Genomic DNA, 20,627 nt, shown 5'->3' on the forward strand with positions numbered 1-20,627 from the left:
GAGACTGCCCGTTCCGAAAGGAATAGAAGATGGCTGCCCACCGATTGCTCTGGCACTAGATATTGGGAGCAGCCGCGGAGCATGGATTAATTTGCGTATAGTAAACATTTTTGCGTGGCACTGTAACGTTATCGATCCCTTTCGGCACGTATGCGACATCATTTTGCCAACTCTTCTTTGCTGAGGATCCGTTCTGGTGGAATGTTTAACAGTGCGTTGCATGCCGCCGCGATATTCGACCAGCCACCGCAAGCTAAGTAAGGGGAAGCGAATCAGACACAGACGCCGGCACCACGCTCTTCAGCCGGTTATCTGCTTTCACTGCTGGCTCGGCCCCATCGAATCCCTTTCCACTTGAGCGTGCTCCTCACCTCTTTTCAGCCAATTCGATAAAGAAATCTGCTCAATGTAGGCAATGCTATTCGCTTTGAAAACAAAAAAGTGACCGCCTATAAATGAGGAGCGCGTCTGATTGGGCGTTTCCAACAACGCAGCGGGTTATCGCCCGATGCTTGCGTCGGTGTTTACGCAAATTTGACGTCAGGAGATCGGAATAAAAACAGATTGGAATAGTTTTACGTTGTAGGGCCCCTAGTTTCGTCATTCCCAGTTTTGCTGCTTTCTTCACCGTCACTACTACGTGACAATATGACGTAGGTGGTGCAACGACGACGTTGTGATGACAAAGTGATGGATATGCTAAAATTGTTACAATGGTATGAAAAGGACGGTATGAAGACGAAGGCGTGTGGACGATGGCATGACGACAAAGGGATGACGAAAGCGTGATCACCACGACGGCACGAGGACAAAGGTTTGACAAGAATGGGTTGACGACAGTGTAAACGACAAAATGATGATGGAACGACCACGACGGCATGACGACGATGAAATAATGACGACCGTATTTATTTAATTATGGGGTTTTATGAGTCAAAATCCAGATATATATGTTTATGAGGCACGACCTGGGGATACGGTACCACGGGCGTTTTTGCATTTCGCCCCCATTGAAATGCGGTTGTCGTGGCCTAGATTTGGTCCCGCTACCAGCAGCGCCACGCCAGTGCCACTACATACGCCCTCACAGCGAGTGACGACAGTACGACGTTGACGGCTTGAAGATGGCGTGATCAGGATATGACAACGCAGTGACAGCAACAGAGTAAAAACGGCGGAAAGATGACGATGACATGAACATTACGAAATAATGATCACAATGTCAGGAAGGAAATGAAATGACGACGACAGCATGAAAACGATGGCATTTTAGTGTGAGCTCGTTTGTGCGCCCTCGAGCGTCACCTGCCACCGCGGGCCGTCCATGTTGCACTATGTCCGGTACCGGCCCATCAGGCCGCCTTCGTTTGCTTGCCCTCCCTATACTAGCACTATGTCCGATGCTGGCCGATGTAATGTAATCCGACTTATTTCGCTCTACATAATCCTGTGTTTACTTGATGTATGACAGGCGGCTTTTGGAGCTTCACTATCTCCAGGATCGGCCCACATTTTTCGGAAACAAAATTTGTGCGTCCTTGCGCTTGACCTTGGCTCTGGTAACTAGGGCAACTAGGGCAAAAACCAACCATGCATGTGACGACCGTTATTTAGGATCAGTGATAGCGCGTTATAACGATTCTGCCAGCGTTACTTGATCTGCTCTGAGAATGCCTGCCAAACGCTCACACAGATTTGCTCATCCGTTGGTGAGAATTATTGTTCATATCAAAATACTACAGCGATGTAGGTTCGCCTGCTTCAACGCATTTGTGCTGTCCTTTGCTGCAGAAAAAAAAAATACTTCTTGCACCACTGTCCTGCACGTCAAAGCCTAGAATCAGAGGTGGGCGCATGCCCTCATTTTTTGTTTCCCTTCCACACTCTTAGGACGCAAGAACCATCCTCACTCACCTCAACACCACGTTGAAAAAATTGACCGCCTTCCCACACCCTCGTCCTGACCTATAAAAATATTATCCGGCCTCTATCACCCTCACGCTCAGGACAAAAGGCTTTACTCGCCCTCCCACACCCTCACGCTGAAAAGGCAAACATCCTTCTCTTACTTTGTTTTCTAGAATTTCAAATAAACCATTTGTTTGCCCGCGAGCTTAGTTACAACACTTTGTGCCATTCCTGTTGTCAAAGCGTGCCACACTGCTTTGATTGTTGGCGCTTGACGACAGGTAGGCAAAATAAATGGAGCTCACTGAGACTCACTCACAAAATGTTTTTCTTTTCTTTGGAGCTCACTCAGATTCAGACTCACCAAAATTGTACTCAGCCGGGCTCATTCGGATTCACTCACCAGAATTACACTCAGCCTAGATGACTCGGATCCAAACTCGGCAAAGTTCTACTCAGCCTGGTCCACTGGGACTCAATCAGACCCAGAAAGGTCTTCTTGACCTACGGATCTCACAAACTCGGGCTTTCTCTTGACTTGAACATATCAATGACAAATTTTTTTTCATACCAGGCTAATATAGTGTCCCAGCTATCATGCACCAAGATTTAAAAATATGCAAATACCACGTATCTGGACAGAACCAAGGTAATGTTACTTGCCATCGCTTGCAGATACTCAGATTATTTTTTTTTCATTCCGCCTAATTAGAAGAAGAAGAGGTCCAACAGATGGAAACCACAATGTCCACAGCAACGCAGGTTATGCAAAACACGGTAACCCAGATGATACACACTGGGTTCCAATCTCTCAAGAGCGAAATGGATAACCAGATTCAGGCCCTACAGAACAAAATGACACGATCGGGAGAAAGTTTCAGTCAACGCATCCACATGCTAGAAGAAAGAGATAATACTCGCAAGAAGCCTAAGTACCCTACGAGAGAAGCCAAGATCATGCAGACCCTAACGAACAAGATGGCGAGGCTAACGAAAGATGGCGGCGAGCGACCTTTGTTTCTTTTTCTCGTCTGCTATCCAGAAAGCGTCCAAAACTCTGTCGGGCAAAAATCCACTCGGCCAGAGCAAACCGAACGCGCACCGAAGTGCGCCGCGTGGCGGTCGGGGCAATACGAGAAAAACGTATGCGCTCTGGCTGGCTCTGGCAGCCCGCGGGTAGGGCAGCGAGAACAAAACAATTGAAGACGCTCAATGTGTCCTCGCGAATAAAAGTCAAAGTAGAAAAAATAAATAACGTAGTTACCTTGGCTGGCTTTGGTGTCTTGACATGGGTGCTTTGGCGTAGGTGAAAAAAAATTTGTGATATTTTTTTATGTGACATGACGGCACAAATGAACCACCACCACGCTTCGTCTCATCGGACCTCGCTGCGTGCTTTGTCAACTTGTGTAACAGTGTGTTGATTTGGCTTGTCTCGTTGCATGTTCCGATGTAAGACTTTAGAATAGTCAATGCACCTGTCAAATGTTTGTAACAGCATTAGACCCACAAAGTTCCGAAATTGAAAATCTAAAGCACAACTTTGGAAATGTCAACGCCCCTTTCACATCAAAAGTTTATGAGATTTATACCCATAAAGTTCCGGAATTGACATCCACGCGCTCCGTAGATTTCGCGGCCTCTGCGAGATGCCGCGGCGAGCCTGTTTGTCATCAAAACGCCCTTGAAACTTTGTGATCGGATGGGGCTGCTTGGCGTTATGTGACTCCAGGTACACGGGCGTTGCCGCGAAATCCAGCCCGAGTTCGCAATGTTCGCGGTGAAATGTCTTTTAGAGCATAAAAAAGAGATTCTAGACAAACTCCAGAATTACTTCTGGCGCCGGGAGTTGCTGTGGTCGGCGGTGCATGGACAGCACGAAATAATTTCGGGGAGGGGGGGGGGCTGAAGGCCCATAAGCCTCCCCCCCCCCCCGGCTACGCCCCTGCTACCATGAAGTGAGCTTTGGCATTAGATTGTAGGTGATAACCAAGGATTCGGCCTCTTTGTGCAGTGGGAATTGGTATGCCTTGTATTTTCACTTCAATCACTGGAATTGTCGTTTCGGAGCTGCTTCGGGGTCGGATTAGTAATAGGTCTGGTTTATGTGGCGCACACGCACACCCGCCGTGGTTAATCAGTGGCTATGGTGTTGGGCTGCTGAGCACGACGTCGCGAGATCGAATCCCGGCCACGGCGGCCGCATTTCGATGGAGGCGAAATGCGAAAACACCCATGTACTTAGATTTAGGTGCACGTTAAAGATCCCCTGGTGGTCGAAATTTCCGGAGTCCTCCACTACGGCGTGCCTCATAATCAGAAAGTGGTTTTGGCACATAAAACCCCGTAGTTTTTTTTTATGTGGCGCATATTCGAGGTTTCCAGTCGCGAGGTACGCCTGCACTATATCCACCGCCGTCTGTAGGCGGTCCTGAATGTCTCCATCTAAGCCGGTACACGTCCAGAGAGTGAAATCGTCAGCATATATCGCGTGGTATAGCCCCTCGACCTCCTCCAGTAACCGAGGTAATCTCGCCGCGTAGCTATGCTGAATAGCGTCGGTGAGAGCACCGACCCCTGAGGTGTCCCTGCTCCAGTAACTTTAATGTCTGATGACCGATATGGGCCCAGTCCCACTGTGGCTACAAGGTCCTTGAGAAAGGCACGCACGTAATTGTACATACGGGAGCCACAGTGGGAGTGGGCCAGGTTTTCAAGGATGAGACCATGGGAAACGTTATCGAAAGCTCCCTTGACATCAAGTGCCAAAAGAGCTCTCGTCTGCGGCCTGATGGGGAGGTTAACGAGATCCTCTTTTATCTGAAGAACATCGTGAGGGGACAAATGGGGGCGACATCCAAACTGTGTGTGGGAGAAGAAATTTTGCATCTCCAAGAAAGGTTGAAGCCGTTTTAGGATTACATACTCAAGCAGCTTTCCAATGCATGATGTGAGGGAAATTGGCCGTAAAGTTTGGATCGACAGGGGTTTTCCGGGCTTGAGCATGAAAGTGACCTCGGCACATCGCCATTTCAGAGGGAGAGTGCCGGCGTGCCAGTGCTGATTGTACATAGCACAGAGCGTTTCCAGGTCCTCATCCGGGAGATTTCGCAGTAGATTATACCGTATATCCCGTCCTCACCGGGTGCCGTGTTCCTATGAATGTCTGCGAGTGCGGCTTTGATTTCGTGGACAGTTATGTCAGTGTCTAGAGGGTCACTTTCTTCTCTATACGGATAGTCCGGATAGCTTGACTTAGAGCCACGGATGAGATCCCTTTGTTCAAGGTCCTTCAGGAGCTGGTCTCCGTCTCTTCCGTACTGGTGAAGGAATATTTGAAGCTGCCGATTTTTATGGGATTTCGTGTTTCTCGGATCTATTAGCGACCGAAGGATTGCCCAGGTTCTCGCGGTGCCCAGCGTACCACTTAGCTTACCACAAAACGTTTGCCAGTTAGCACTTATTAGCTGGTCTGCGCATTCCTGGGCATGCTCTCGTGATTTGTGATATTCTGTAGCGCAGTTTTCGATTGAACTTTTGCCGCTTCCATCCCTTCGTGAGACCTCGGCGCCTGTCCCACAGATGTGGGAAATGCGGGTCAACCTCGGGGGTTTCTGTCGTCGTGGTTATGCGGCTAGTCGTATTGTTTAGATCGTTGCGTAAATCACTGAGTCAACTGGCATAATTTTTGGGGCTTTCATCTCCTGTGGCTCGATCCCTGCGGATTTCGCGGAGTTCGATCCAATTTGTAATGCAAGTCTTCTTTTCAGAGCGTTTGTAACTTGTGCGATTGATGCGGACAATGAGAATGCGGTGATCGCTACCCAGCGTCTCGCCAGTGTTCAGCCACTCGCCCTGGATCCCCCTCGTGAAAGTGAGATCCGGGCAAGTGTCTCTCTCGACACTATTTCTCTGGCCACTAGGCTGGGTATGAGCTGTTATGAGGGTGAATCGGTAATTATGTGTGAGGTGCCAAAGTCGGGTGCCCTTTGGTGTGTTACTGCGATAGCCCCAGGCCACGTGTGCAGCATTGAAGTCACCGCACACTGGGCCCAAGCTGATAAGTTCCGAAAATAGGTACTGAGAATTGTCCCACCGAGCACGAGGTGCACTGTACACATTTAAGATGTACAGGCGTGTCCGCGGGGACAACCTCAATGATTTGATTAGGGATGTCTGACGTGAGAGTAGTATGAGTATAGGTGAGTTTCCTGGACACGAGCGCGCACACTTTCGCCTCGTCCGAGCCCCTAATGGTCTCATAGCCACTGATAGGAACAAGTGTGGCGACCGGCTCTTGGAGAAGTATGATGTCCGGCGGTTCTGACGCTGCGGCAACGTAATGTTGCCGCGAGCCCCGTTTAGATCGGTACCCCCTGCAATTCCACTGCCACAGCATCAGCCCCGCCGTTCTATTTTGCATTTGCATTGCAGGAACCATCATTCTGTAGCTGGGCTGGGCGAACGTACGATGAGCGCGCTCGCTTGTCGCTAGTGACGGCGCTGAGGTTGGTGTAGCACGTGCGACTAGAGATGATGAGGAGGATGCTTTAGAGAGAAGGGGTTGTGCCGTGAGCTCTCTCACGCTCTGCTTGAGTTCGTTGGTAATTTCATGTAGCATTGGTTTCAGCACGGTGGTTTGAAAGTCTACAAAGGCGGCTCGGATCATTTCCTTAACCTCCGTGAGAATGTTTTCTCGCATCTCCTGTATAGCTCGGTGCAATTCTCGTCGAAGCACATGCTGGAGGTCGCGGCACAATGCAGTTGTGGACTGGGGAGGGATCTTGGCGCGAGGCGACTGTGATTGGGATTGAGTTTGTGGTAGTGACTGAGGTTCGGATGAGTGTGAGGGAGATTTGCGCAGTGAAGGTGGCGGCCCAAATGAACTTACCCCTTTAGGTCCGGCTGGCCTTTCGGGCGCTGCTAATGGTAGCTGTTGCAGTAGTGGTGGCGGCTTCTTCTTGGCCAGTGGTGCTGACGATGGTGGTGATAAGGATGATGATGAAGATGATAGTGGTACCCGCTCGCGGTTCTTAGAACAGTTGCCAGGACCTCGGCTCCGAGATCGGGACCGGGATCGGGACCGCGATCGGCTTCGTCGCTCTCTAGATTGGGCCAGAGGACGATGCTGTTGCCGTTTTTGTTTCTGGAGTTCCTGGCGCACTCATTGCTTGTTGGGTGGCTGTCATGCCCGACCCGCACAGCTGGGATTGGTTGTCGGGTGATCCCCTTTGCACGTCAGGCACCTAGGCTGGCACTGGTGAGGTTCGGTGGTGAATATGGGTTTTCAGTCCCACATGTGGTGCAACGCTTGATGCTTGGAGTGGAGCCGACGTCCGCACGGTGGCCCACTGTATTATTAGATTCGTCGGACGATCCCACCGCTGTTACCAGTTGTAGGAGTTGACGGACTATCTCGCCGCTGCCACCATTTGTAAGCGTTGAAGGTCGTAGAGAGGAACTTGGGAGGAACTAGGTGAACAGGGTTTATTTACATTTGAACATGGGATACATTTACACAGTCTAGCGTGACTCCCAAATGGAGCCAGCAAAACGAACATACAGCAAAGGAACTTACGAGCACACAGCTCACGAGTACATTGACGAGCACAGAGCCCGACGACGAGCCCACCCTAGCCGCCGACAACAGCTCGTTATATCCACTTCGTGTTCCCTAGATCCCTAGGTGAGGCAAAACGTTCCACGTCAGCGTAAACAAGCCGCCTCTCTGCGGGACGTTTTACAAACACACACACGCACAGACAGGTTTCAGTGCCCCCTCCGCGGGCAGACGAACTTTGCAGCGCAGTCGTCGTGGTGTCCATTGTCCTGCGTCCCCGTAGCCAGGTGGTCACGCCCGACCCCAGCCGGCGCCTCTAAATTCCAGAGCTGCCGTAGTCCGCAGTTCTCCAAAGGAAGTTCACGGTTAGTTAGCGCTGTCCTCGCTGGTTCTCCGAAGGGCGCCCCCACCGCGGGTGGATCGAAACACATGCAGCGGGCTGAAATAACTTGCACGTTGCCACCTCGGCAGGCCATTCCTAACAGCATATGCTGCACACCTGGGCCCTCGGGGTGTGTATGTAGCATCGGTACTCGGCCCTGTAATACCTCACGTAGCGCGGTACCTTGAGGCCAGCAAATGTAATGAGGGTCATGGTTGTTCGCCCCATCATGCGAGCATGAAGGATTTCCACCTCAGGTGCCAACAGGTGGTCTAAAAGTTCGGTTGGTGTAGACCCTGTGTCGGGACCCGTGATGATTCCATTGCAGGAATTATCGAGGGAGGCGATGTATGCTGAGATGGGGTAGCGATGCGGGCCAAGTGTAAGCGATGTCATCTTGTTAAGGCTGGTCGCGATTCTTTCGCTTGGCGTGCTGATGAGGGCGATGTTTTGAGCACGTTGAACACCTATAGGCGAAGTTTGTCGACCTCTTGTTCCTTGAAGCTCGCCTCGATGCCGACGGTGCGAGTCAGAGAGTGGCGAGGCCACTCACCGAACGTGAGACCGTTTCTCGGGCGCAGGGTGACTTTAAAATCATCAATGGGCAGAGGTGGGGGCCTCTGGGGTCGTCGTAGTACAGTTTGGTTCGAATGCTGCGTCTCTTGGCGGCGGGCTGCTGGGTCACACTTTCGGCGCGGCGTCCCCGCCGGCCGCGAACGGTGAGCCATGATCCTTCCGCCAGGTCTTCTGGATATCCTTCTGTTGCTTGATCGTCGACGTTTGTAGCTTCCACCTCCATGATCGTGGTCAATGGGTGTTCGCTGTGTTGGACAAGGTCGGCAGTCCCTGGACGCCGATCCTGACCACGCTAAGGCTTAACTCGAGCACGGCCTGCACGGTGGCTCACAGACGCTGCGAGCATCCCTGCTCCATCGGTGGTGATCTTAACGTCGCTGTGGAACGTCGCAAGAAGCGTCCGTTGTCGCGACCGGAATAGGGCGAGCAAAAGCGCGTGAGACACTGTAGCGTCTGCTGCTGACGCAAGAGCTCCAAACCACACGTCCGCACACGGTGGTAGCTCCGAGTGGACTCCCGGGCAAGTAGAGAAAGTGTCTCGCTTTGCAGTGGAGCTCGCCTTTTGAAATCATGGGTTCGCGGCGCTGAAATGTTTCTATCTCGGCTACTAATGAGCCGATTTGAAAAATCTTTGCGGCAGAACGCTCCCTAGAGGACACGCAACTTCCAGCGTATGGGCTGATTCACACCGGCGACTTGAGGAGGTCGCGCGACCATTTGCGACTCGCAATCAAAAAGCGACCGAAGGCGACTGATGTTCACACCGGCAAGCCCGGCTGAGAGCGACCCGCAAGTCGCGATCCCGGAGATTATCGTTCTCAGCGAGAACTCTAGGAATCTACGCGGAATTTGAACGCGACGCCGGAGGAGGCCGGACGTAGACACACGAAAGATCACTTCCGGTGCGCCGCTGATTGGTTTATCAGTTTTGCGACCGCGGTCGCGCGACTGAAAAATCGCGCAGAGAGCGACTGGCCCAAAATGGTCGCTTTTCAAGAAAGGCGACCGTTTGCGACCATTTGCGACTGGTCGCTTTGCGACCAACTTGGTCGCGCGACCACTGTCAGTCGCCGGTGTGAATGTGCCCTATAACCAACAATTGTTATGAGGCCTGGTCAGGGCGCCTTTAAATGCTATAAAGACTTAACGTCCCACACGCGTTTGCACGTGTCGAAGCACGTGGCGCGAAAGGACGCTCTGTCCTTCAAAACCAAATATACACGAAACACACCCACGCACACGAAAAATAGAAAAATGAAACTACGAAATTATTTAAATGCTAAAAAAATCAGCAAATCAAAAACAGAAGCAAGCTCAAAGCATGCACAAAAACTTGATTTCGTCGCGGTCACGGAGGCCTGGAAAAACAGGTCCATCCGCCACGAAGTCTTTTCCGCGCTGCCACGTGACGCCACCTAGCGACGACAAGCATGCTCCTACGGCGCGTCTGCGCTGGAGTCAACAGAGGATATTATAAACAGCGCGTAAATAGGATAATTTATGCAAGTGCAGTCAGCACGTCGCACTGGATACATTTATTTTGAAGGTGCTGTGCGTGTGCACGTATGCGCTCAGAATGGGCAACGTTACAGCAATGGTGTGTACGAGTTAATTATTAGATCTGCACGAGAAACGTTTTTATTTGTGGATGCCATTAAATTAGGTCTGATTTTGTCGTAAATATTCGGTTGCGGCGGCAGTGCTGTGGCCAAATGTGGGGCTTCTTTCAACATTTGACAGCATTGTTGAAACATAAAAATGCGACGTTATCTTAACGTCGCTCGTAAACGTTGGTGCACAATTACTGAACGCTGCCAAATGTCGTGTAACATTCGACAACATTGTGGCGATGTTAGTCAGGTGGTGCTACTAGGCGGATGTACATCTGCGCCAGCGACTTCCTGCCAACACACTTCATAACTTCCACTTAAAACCCACCACAAATACGATCTGAATGACCTTTCTGAACTTCAACAATATGAATCATCCTTTCCTCATTTAACCTCCCTCCCCATACCTCACAACGCCTACCTTCACCTCATCCTCATCAATCTTCCCAAAGGCAAACCTCACTGCACCATGTGAGGGCAGAAGAGGGTGAGAAAGTCCCTGGGAGTGCGCCGATGTCTGCCTAGGATACTGCACCAAGAGTCATTTACACAATAGACACCGAGTATGCGACAAAACTGCGAGCAGAAAAAAAATAGGGTAGTATAAGTTACACTAACACAGTATACGCGAGTTCGATGGTGACCACGCGCACACTGGAGCACAGATGGTGAGGAGACTAGCAACTGTGGGCTCTGGACCGAGTCCATCAGAAATATTAGAAAAACTCTGTTGCTGGTGTTACCCCCTCAAATCGATGCAACGGCATAACCTACAATAAGGAGCTTTAGAAATGGCTCAGGAATAACATTTTGTTCTTCAGTTTTTGCATGGGCTCATTCAGTCCTTTCGATAAATTCGTTTGTCCATGCATTGTTACGAGCCGCCTCGATCATTGGACGAACAAAGACGACGATCACCGGGCCGTTGCACATGTCATCTTGGCTACCTAAATAGGCGGTACATAAATCGTGCCTTGCTTTTCATCTATTTGATGCCCCATCACACATTGGTGGAGATGCTCCATATTCATGCCCTGATGGCACACATTTGAGCCAGCCACCACTGTTTCAAATGGCACTTAAGCTTTCCACTGAGTAGCTCTTAGAAACTTATGCACCTCAACACATTGAATGAGGGGAGAGGGGGGGCGGCTATTCTGTACGCGTCCACCTAGTGAACGTGTCACTTTCGTCTGCTGCTGAAGTGCCGACTGGCTGAGGGCATCTGCTTCCTCCTGACGCATATCTAAGCCCAGCCAATTATAATTTTGGCAGTAGACGAAATGGACATGTCCACTAGGCGGACATTTGCAGAATAGCCTCCCAGACAGTGGTCCTTGAAGTCTTGAGATTCCTGCTTGCCACCTGAAAGTACATTCCACTGCCAAATGGATGTGTAAAAAGCACACACACTGCCACTTGCTATCCTGCAACCATAGTGCATTTTAGTCAATTTACTTTTGTTCTGCATTGTTTCCAGTTGCCATAATATGCCCACTCACTACTTCTAGGTGACAGGTAACATTGAGAACTCATTAACAGAAAGGTAACCTTTGTTTGCTTGTGCACTGTAGTCAAACAGGAAGGCACCAAAAGCAACCTAATAGGTGATGGTCACATTGTTCAGTGCTTTTCATTAGCTCCATTGTATTTTACTAACTGAGCAGTTGGCACACATGACAACAGGGGAGGTACCTATTGGACATGTCTATTTCGTCCATTGCTCAAGTGCTGACTAGCTGGCCTGGGGTCCACATAGGAAGGAGGCAGGCACCCTCAGCCAATAAGCACTACAGCAGCAGACGAAATGGACAGGTCCACTAGGTGGTCATATACTGAATAGCTCCCAGCTGACAAAGTGAGCGCAGTATGTGCACAGTTTTCCTTCGCTTTCTACTTTGCTCTGTAGGCTGATTAACTGGTTGATGCTTGTGTAATATTAGGGAATTAGAAATCCATACACGAACAAGAACTAAGTTGCAGTACCCTCATTTAATGGAATGCCAGATGAAGTGAGCCCTCCCGCTTCCGTCACTAAGAGCCTGTGACATCAGTGGTGGGAATGCCCTTCAGCATTTTGGAGCAGATGCAAGGCTTATACAAAAACGTATGCACAAAAACGAAATATGGTTTAGTGTTCTCTTTAGCGTACATAATCATTTACTCATAACTAGGAGCAAAGTAAGACATTAACCGCAGCCCACCACGACGGCAGCGGCGAGCAAACATTAACAATGACATGCTGCCGGCAGCGCTGTGAAAAACCATGCAAGGAACATTAAAGGAGCACTATAAAGAGAAACACTCTTCGATTTTGCGGTAGTAAGTAGATTATTAGAACAACAAATAAAGGTCACAGTTCCCCTTAAATATTGTGCTGCAACACCAGCACTAGTGTGACATCATGGATTTCAAAGTACTTTTTCATATTTGGGCGGTTGTAGACCTGTAAAAGCTTTTGAAGTTTGCTAAGCTCTTCTAGGATGGAATATAGTAGAACTCCACCGATGAACAGCTATCTTGGCCCGAGTTGGGGTGAAAACTCCAGGGTAGGGTCACCACCAGTCTTTCATGATAAGAGGGGCTCTTGTTATTGATATAATTTACTCAAGAGTAATGTCCCATTAAGGAAGGACTGCTACGTAGGTTTGATATTCCACAAATTCCAATTTCATTTTATGAGCCATAATCAGCAGTGCAAGCATGTAGTGTTCTTTATTCCACTACTGAGATGCACTTGCAGGTGAAGGCTTTGCTCGCTTACATTCAATTTTTTTACCACGAGCTTTACCAAAGGCACATGTATTACCAAAGAGAGCAAAGAGTATGAACCTCAGTCTAGTACCTGATCACCGTGCATGTGGTTATAATGCGCAATGCTAAATTCTATTACCTCAAATTCGCTTGAAAAGCAAAAGTAATATGGTGTAACTAATAAACTTGCAAGCAACAGGAATAAATATGGTGGACACTGATCACCTTTGTCTAATGAGCATCATCACACTGCATTGATCATGCCGTTGCAAAGCAGGCATGGCAACCCAACCCGCTGGCTGTAGCACCCTACATGAATGTGGCCAATGAATGCTGCAGTATCAAAGTTTGTTTTGTGTTGAATCGTAGCTTCCCAATTTTCACACCACAGAAACTAGTACACCGTGGTGCAATTTAGGTGGAAAAGAATGTATTGGAGCAATAAGGAACAACAAATTAGTCTGCGCAGATTGGTGCAATAGGCGCAACATTCCCAACACTGCACAATTTATGCAATGAGCCGAGCATATCTTTGGCTGCAACAAATGCAGAATAAAAGACGCGCCACACAGTTATGAAGCATTTATTTGTTAGAGTTACTTGTGCATACACTGTACATTTGGTCCTGGCACTATAGTACACAATTTTACATGTTTGAATGCTTGTGTGGAGCTGTCATCCAACAAAACCTGTCCACCGAGGTAAGTAGCCACCCCAGCCTGATGCACCAGCTGCATCCTGCTGCGTTTCACCGGTCACAACAGCCTCAAGGTCTTTTTTCTCCTCAGGGCTCAGCTTCAGCATCGTTGTCAGGACAGGTACCAGCCGCTCCTTCTCACTGCCACCACGCAATGTTACAAACTGCACCAAAAAAGCATGTAATAAATATAGAGGTGCCAACAGATGCTACTATAATATCAAGCTCAGCTCAAACACGAAACCCAAAGAGGAAAAAGCTTATTAAAAAATGTCCGAGGTAAAATCCTTTGAAAGCAAATTGAAGTTTCACTAAGTCATGAAATATTGTGCAGCCCCAAAACTTCAGAAAGAGAATCATCCCTATGTTACACATTGGCTAGTAAGGAAAAATCACATAACATAATTCTACCTAGTTTTCTTCCTGCACGTGTTTCGTTCCATCCCCCTAGTACCGTATTTTTGTGTGTACAACCCGTCACTGCATATAACCCGCACCCCCAAATTCAACAGCTCAGAAAAAAAAAAAATTCCCGTGCATAACCCACAGAAATAATGGCATAGAACAAACAATGCTCAAATCATTGCAAAAGCAGTCTCCACTTGCGGATGCACGACTCGTTCACTTTGCATCTTTGACCAGTGGCTCAGTTCCCCCATCTTCAGCGGTGCTGACAAAGCTGGATTCATATGCCATACGTTATAGCCAACAAACCAGTCACGTGAAATGTGACATGAATCGAATGACTTTGCAGCTAGCAATCATATGACAACGGATGAAAGCGCGGATGGAGACGCCCTCTCATGCGCAACGTGACAGAGCAAACAAAATCCAACTGTAATTTGGCTCACCGCCATATCGCAAAGCTCTTCGCGCGGACTGAGGGAGCGTATGAGAACAGGTGTCGTACAAGCTTGCCGGCACCACACGCGCTATTCGCTAACTACTGAATACAAAATGGCGACTGGTAAAGAGGATGAGAATGGCCAGCCATGAAAGAGGGTGAAGGGAGCTTCAACACGCAGGGGTGGTGAGAGGGTGGGGTTTCCTAAGGGACAACGAAACTGAAAGGCAGAAAACCTTGCCTTGAAGTGGTGGCTTCATGGCACTGTGGCGCGCATTGCCGTGAAGCCACACTTTAAGCTGAAATTCGCACATAACCCACACCCCCACTTTACTGCTAAATGTTTTTAAATTTTTTGTACGGGTGCAAAAATACGGTAGTTTCTTCATACCATCACAAGAGTTGACACAATGATCAACATTATGTAGTACTACATTAAGCAGACATGCCACAAGCATCTAGTGATATTTTGACCAATAGATTGATTTGTCAGGGAAACACCTGCAGAAGATTTCATTTCACTTTCAAAGACGGTAACATACTTTATGTATAGATGTGGTGACATTTGCACACATAATCAGAACAGAAATAGTGTGACCAAGTCAACACCTGCAATTGTATAAGCAAGGAATTGTGATGGAGTTAACCGAAGAGCCTTTCCGGCACGAGATGCAGAACTACTTGCTTAATATAGACACAAAATACTGAGCATACAGAATGAGGAACCCATCTGAGGACTTGAGTCAGGCATAATATAGGCCATTCAACATTATCTAATAAGTAACGAAAAGTTCAGCACCGATAATTTGCATTTTAACTTTAGAGCCATACTGTACTTCCAGCCATTACTGACCACAAGCCAAGAGTTCAGCAGAAGCAGCTTAATCGTAAGTTTGTCTGATATAATCACTGTCAAAATTAACAAAAAGAGGACCCACTGCATGACCAAGCCACTGGAAAGCCCTGTAATGGCTTCAACACTTTTAGAGGTGTGCAAATACCTAACAGAAGCTCCCAACTCAAGGAAAAAAAAAAAGTAAGCTGAATATAGAATTTAAAATCAGCAATAAAAATTCATTTTCTGCATGAAAACCAGCTGCTATATATTCATGGGAGCCTACTCTCACTGCATATTAGGAACAGTGTTAGCAGTCGAAAACATAGGTACCTAGAAATGGACTTGTACAATATGGTCTACTCCACTTAATAGAATGTCTACCTCATGCTTAAGATCAAACACGCCTCCCCCCCCCCCCACTTCCGAAGTTAAAATACTGAAATCATGTTGCCTTGAAAACTAATTAGGTACCTATTCAGTGTACTCCACATTGTTCTTCGTAACAATCTCTTGTTGCTTGGGAAGTTTTCTTTCAATTTTACAGCAAAAAATCAAAGAACCTTTCAATCTTTACAGCAGGTGGGTTACAGGAGGAGGGTTCTGCTGGCTCGCACAGACAATGCATCAAATGAGTCAACGTCCCTAATTCCTGCACAGTGTACCACAACTTTCATCGGCACTGATAGTAAGTGCAGGAGTCTTTTCACTTTTGGGTACAACACTGTTTCCTACTTGCTGAGGGATCCGAAAAGCATAGCGGTACAGCAAGTTCCACGACCTGTGGAAATTTAACCGCAGCTCGATGGCACAGTCTTGTGACTTCTGAAGCTATGAGAAGAGACCAATGTGCTTCCATGGATAGCGTCCGGAATGAGAGGCCACGGCGAAATGGCAAAAATGAGAAAGAAGCACGAGATGTGCTGCACGTTCAGTTCCAGGAGCAGTTGCATGAAGACAACCATGTTGATTTGTCAAATTAGCTTGTAAATCACAATGTGCAGGATAATTGTTCAGGTATTCAAATTAGCTCGTAAATCACCAGGGTGTCTACCAAGTCGACATTTCCAAATTCCCCGAGTTTTCCTGATTTTCCCTGAGTGCCTTTCCAATATTCCCTGAGTGACAAAGAACTTTATGTCAAGACGGGCTCCCTACATCATGTCACCCAATGGTGTCACTCTCTAGTAAGCATGTTAAAAAATAAACAACTTAATCGAGTTTGAATAGTAAGGGGTAGTGTTTATTTTATTGAAAAAGAAAACAGAAGGGAGAGGTTACTAAAATGCACAGCGAATAAAATATCTAAAAACACAGTAAAGCCTATTGTAAATCGAGTCGAACATTTTCAAATATGAATAAAAAGAGATGCATAAAGAAGCAAATATTTTCGAAGATGGGCTATTCCTATCAGCTGATAGCAGGCTCATTGGTGTGAGACCCGAACTTTGTCAACCCGAACCCGAATTTTTGTGTAAGTATACAACCTATTACTTAGACTCGAGTATTAGAACTTCCTTAGGAACTGCCACCTTCTCTAAAAAAAAAAGGTAACCGAAATTTCAGAACTATGGTGGCATGCTCACTCATGTATAATGTCACAAAGGTGGTGGCTGTGAACAATGTTTATTCAATGTTCAGAGGTGCATCCACTTGGAGTGAATTTTTAGGATGACACCAGTTTTTAGATATTCATTCCCAATGTGTGCGATGAAACACACGAGCGTTCCAGGTGTGTGTGTGTGTGTGTGTGTGTGTGTGTGTGTGTGTGTGTGTGTGTGTGTGTGCTTCAATGCATAAGACTGCATTTTAGTAAGTGGAACTGAATTTTTACCAAAAGTTTGATGGCGCATATCTTGAAACTGGTGCCATTCTCAGAATTCATTCCAAATAGATATTTAATCTCACTGGCTACAATTCATAAAGTACAATGTGTGCGGTAAAGTAATTACCGTAGTTCAAAATTTCATTAGTAATTTTTGCAAATTATTTGAGGATGAATTTCAATTTCTCGTACAAGTACACACTTTAACTTAGTCGGCACGGTGAAACATGAACCCGCATGCTTGTCCACTTATCGTGGAAGGTCGTACTGCCTCACCTTGGGGCACTGTTAACAAAATTTTTAAGAGCTGCAAATTCTAGAAGACAGGTAACTTGAACCAACGCTTCCTCATAGGCGCAAGAAACCAACATTTAGTGCACTTCACTCGATGCCACCAAAGGCCCAATCCTCCTATGTACTGTCCAAAAGTTCAGTGATTCCAGCTGGCAGCATTGCTGGGTTACCATCCGAGTCGGTGCCTGAATAACTTTCACATGACTTTGTAAGCATCTTGCAGCATGTCACTGGCGTTGCCTCTGCAGCGTGGCATGCTGGGGATGAACACAAACAATGATCGCATCATGCCTAAACAAATGCATACAAAAGTCAAATAGCCAGTAAATACCGAAAACACAGACTACCGCTGAACTACTAGGACTTCTTGGATGGGCGACTGATAATGCTGATGGGCGACTGATAATGCTGGCTGTTGTATTCTCAAAGTCTCCTGCTTTCTCAGCGTCTTCAGTTGTGTCAGTGTATTTAGAACAACTTCAACGCACCTTCAAGATTGAAGCAATAATGGATGAACCTTTAAAACACCAAATGCGTTGCTTTGGACCTGGATGTAAGCTCATGCAAGCTATTGTTCAGGTCTTTTAAGTAGCTTGGAAGTAACGTTGCATGCGGGCTGCTAGAGGCTTACTGTATTCATCTGGATGGTGATATGTATATCAGTGACACCTTTGTTTGAACGCATTTGGTGGTTATCACTGTGCACAGGCCTGATAATCTGGAGAAAGTGTATTTTTTTATTGACTTTCTGGAGTTAACTTAATAATTGTTATTTAGTAATCAATTTATTGCATAACAGGCTATGTAGCCCCAAAGAATGATCAGCAAAACCAAATTTGAACTGTGCTCAAAAGCGCTCATTTGGCCACCTGTTTATTAAATGCTTGCACAAGTAGAGAGGGGATGAGAGTGCCTTACCCATCTGATAAACTGCAGACATTTATCGCAAACATAGAAAACTGTTTACGTACAGCTTCAGCTTTAGCAAATTAAAACCAAATGGCACATTGGAGTTGAATTACGTGTAGAAAAGGAAATCGACTCACACTAGTTGGTTGCGCACAACACTTGAAAGATATCATTAACAGCCTAATCAAGTTCTATGCAATGACAAGGCTGTATTTCTTCGTAAAAGAAGAGAACCAGGCAAGACAAGGCAAGCAGCAGTGAATGCACTATTTAAAGCTTTGTCGCATTACGGGAATGTGCCTGCACATATGCTTTCTTCCGATTACGATATTGAACTGCTTGTTATGTGACTTCATGATGAGTGATATTCAGCTCTTTCTAGCCACCATAGCTGAACGTAAGGCATTACATTCCTCCAACATGATGTCCCACTCCTTTCAATAAAGAGGACAAATTACCGTTTACAATTTTTAAAAAGTTTTACGGAAGTCCTTCAAACCACACTCACTGTTTTTATGATTTATATAAGGTGTACACATTGCATGGTTACTATGTATAAATTTTCTATATTTTTCCCCTTACTCCCTGTCTCTTCTGGGCTCTGCAAGGTATATTAAAAAAAAAGAAGCTTCCATATTACTGTAGCCAGATTTCTGGCCTAAATTTACAGCCCTTCAGCTTGCATTTAAGTGACATAAAAATGAAGGAAAAAATTAAAACAGCCTCTGTCCTATTCCTCCTGCCTCTCTCCTACGTGCTGCCAATGTGAAAACTAAGTTCTCAGCTTACTATATTGGCACGCGCTAGTTATGCTAGAAGCCGAGGAGGAAGAAGTGTGCGTGGTACCTGCTGCAGAAATGAACAGTAAATGGCTGTTCGCTGGGAACTGACTGCTTGCCTTTTCCTCTCGCGAAAAACTGGTGGAGGCGCCAGGTACGCATCCACCGTATGCCTACTGGTCCTGAACCAGAAGCTACCAACGCCAGTACCTCGGGGACGGCAGAAATCCATCGAAGCAGCCATCGCCTCCAAGATCTTCCACCACAATACAGTCCCCTGGCAAGCTCCGTGAGGAAGATGTCAACAACTACCGCAAGCCAAACCGAGGGGATCCCAAATGCTGCTGTACCATGCAACGCGCCTCGCATGCCTAACCCGTTCCACGGCAACACCTTTGAGGACGTTGAAGACCGGTTGGACCATTTCGACCGGGTCACTGCCTTTAACGACTGGGACGATCGGCATAAGTTGAAGAACGTCTACTTTTCCCTTTTAGACGCGGCAAGAGTATGGTACGAGAACCACGAAGACTCATTTACCAGCTGGCAGGAGTTTTACCGACTGCTTCGTGATGCCTTCAGCACCCCCAAAAAGAAAAGGAGAGCCGAACAGGCACTGTCTTCGAGGTTCCAAATGCCAAACGAAACCGTCGCCATGTTCGTCGAAGACATAACGCAATTGTTCCGTCAGGCCAACCCACTAATGCCAGAAGAAAAAAAGGTGCGTCTGTAAATGCGAGGCGTAAAAGAACAGTTTTTCGTGGGTCTCGTGCACAATCTTCCTACAACAGTGCCTCAGTTCGTTCGTGAGGCAACAGCCATGGAACGTATGCTTCGGCAGTGGCTCTCGCAGTATGAATGCGACCACCATGACAGCTGCATGCTCTCTCGTACCTGAAAATGATGACAGGGACAGAAATCGGCGGCAAAGTGGTTCATCCCTCACCACCAACACGTACTGAACTCCCATGTTCTCGTACGCGGATGCTCTTCGTGTTTGCGTGCCGTCGAAGGGCCATTTCTTGCAGCCGCCTGCTCGGATTCCTCGACGCTCCCCAAGTACAATCCACTGCACAAATCTGCAAGCAGCTTTTCATCCTGGTCTGCCCAAGTCTACAGTATGGCATGCTCCCGACAACAGTCCGTTGTGCTATCTATCACTGTGGGGAGGCTGGTCACATGTATCACGACTGCCAGTACCGACGGATTGGTCTGCGGGGATACCATCCGGACGCCCGTTGCCCGCACTATGACGAACACCCGCATGAAATCGAGGAATACTTGAAAAGTAACCGGCTTCCTCCTGCCACGCAGCGAAGACAGTCACAGTTGCCATCACCTCGTCGATATGCGTCACCAAACCACGCTCGACCTGCCTTTGATTCCGCTGGAGTAAAGGGTGGAAGCTCGCGCCGGGGAAACTGAAAACGGTGACCTCCAGGGGTGAGGCTGCTGTCATGCCAATCGTCAAATATCCTCCACCGACGCCTTCATTCTAAACTGCCAAAAGAATTTACGCTGCTATTACTGCTTCCATCGACGGTTATCCGGTAACTGCACTTGTTGATACTGGAGCTGATTACTCGGTTGTGAGTGCCTCACTGGCCACTCGGCTACGCAAGGTGCTGACAGCGTGGGACGGCCCACATCTGGT

General features: G+C 47.6%; 1 protein-coding gene and 1 long non-coding RNA gene across 8 annotated transcripts in view; one reads left to right on the forward strand and one right to left on the reverse strand.

Annotated features, from left to right (window-relative positions):
• LOC139061125 (uncharacterized) overlaps positions 1-20,627 on the forward strand; it is a 401,615-nt gene that overhangs the window by 83,001 nt on the left and 297,987 nt on the right. The gene's annotated exons all lie outside the window — the stretch shown is intronic.
• The window catches only part of LOC139046687 (GRIP and coiled-coil domain-containing protein 2-like), a 159,229-nt gene continuing 151,959 nt past the window's right edge, over positions 13,358-20,627 (reverse strand). For all 7 annotated transcript variants that reach the window (XM_070540652.1, XM_070540664.1, XM_070540663.1 and 4 more), the window contains one exon: positions 13,358-13,651. In XM_070540652.1, the coding sequence (XP_070396753.1) occupies positions 13,466-13,651 (186 nt within the window). In that variant the 3' untranslated portion in view covers positions 13,358-13,465. The remainder of the gene's footprint in view (positions 13,652-20,627) is intronic.

Source organism: Dermacentor albipictus, chromosome 1 (genome assembly GCF_038994185.2).
Source record: "Dermacentor albipictus isolate Rhodes 1998 colony chromosome 1, USDA_Dalb.pri_finalv2, whole genome shotgun sequence".
In the NCBI taxonomy this organism is placed as follows: Eukaryota; Metazoa; Arthropoda; class Arachnida; order Ixodida; family Ixodidae; genus Dermacentor; species Dermacentor albipictus.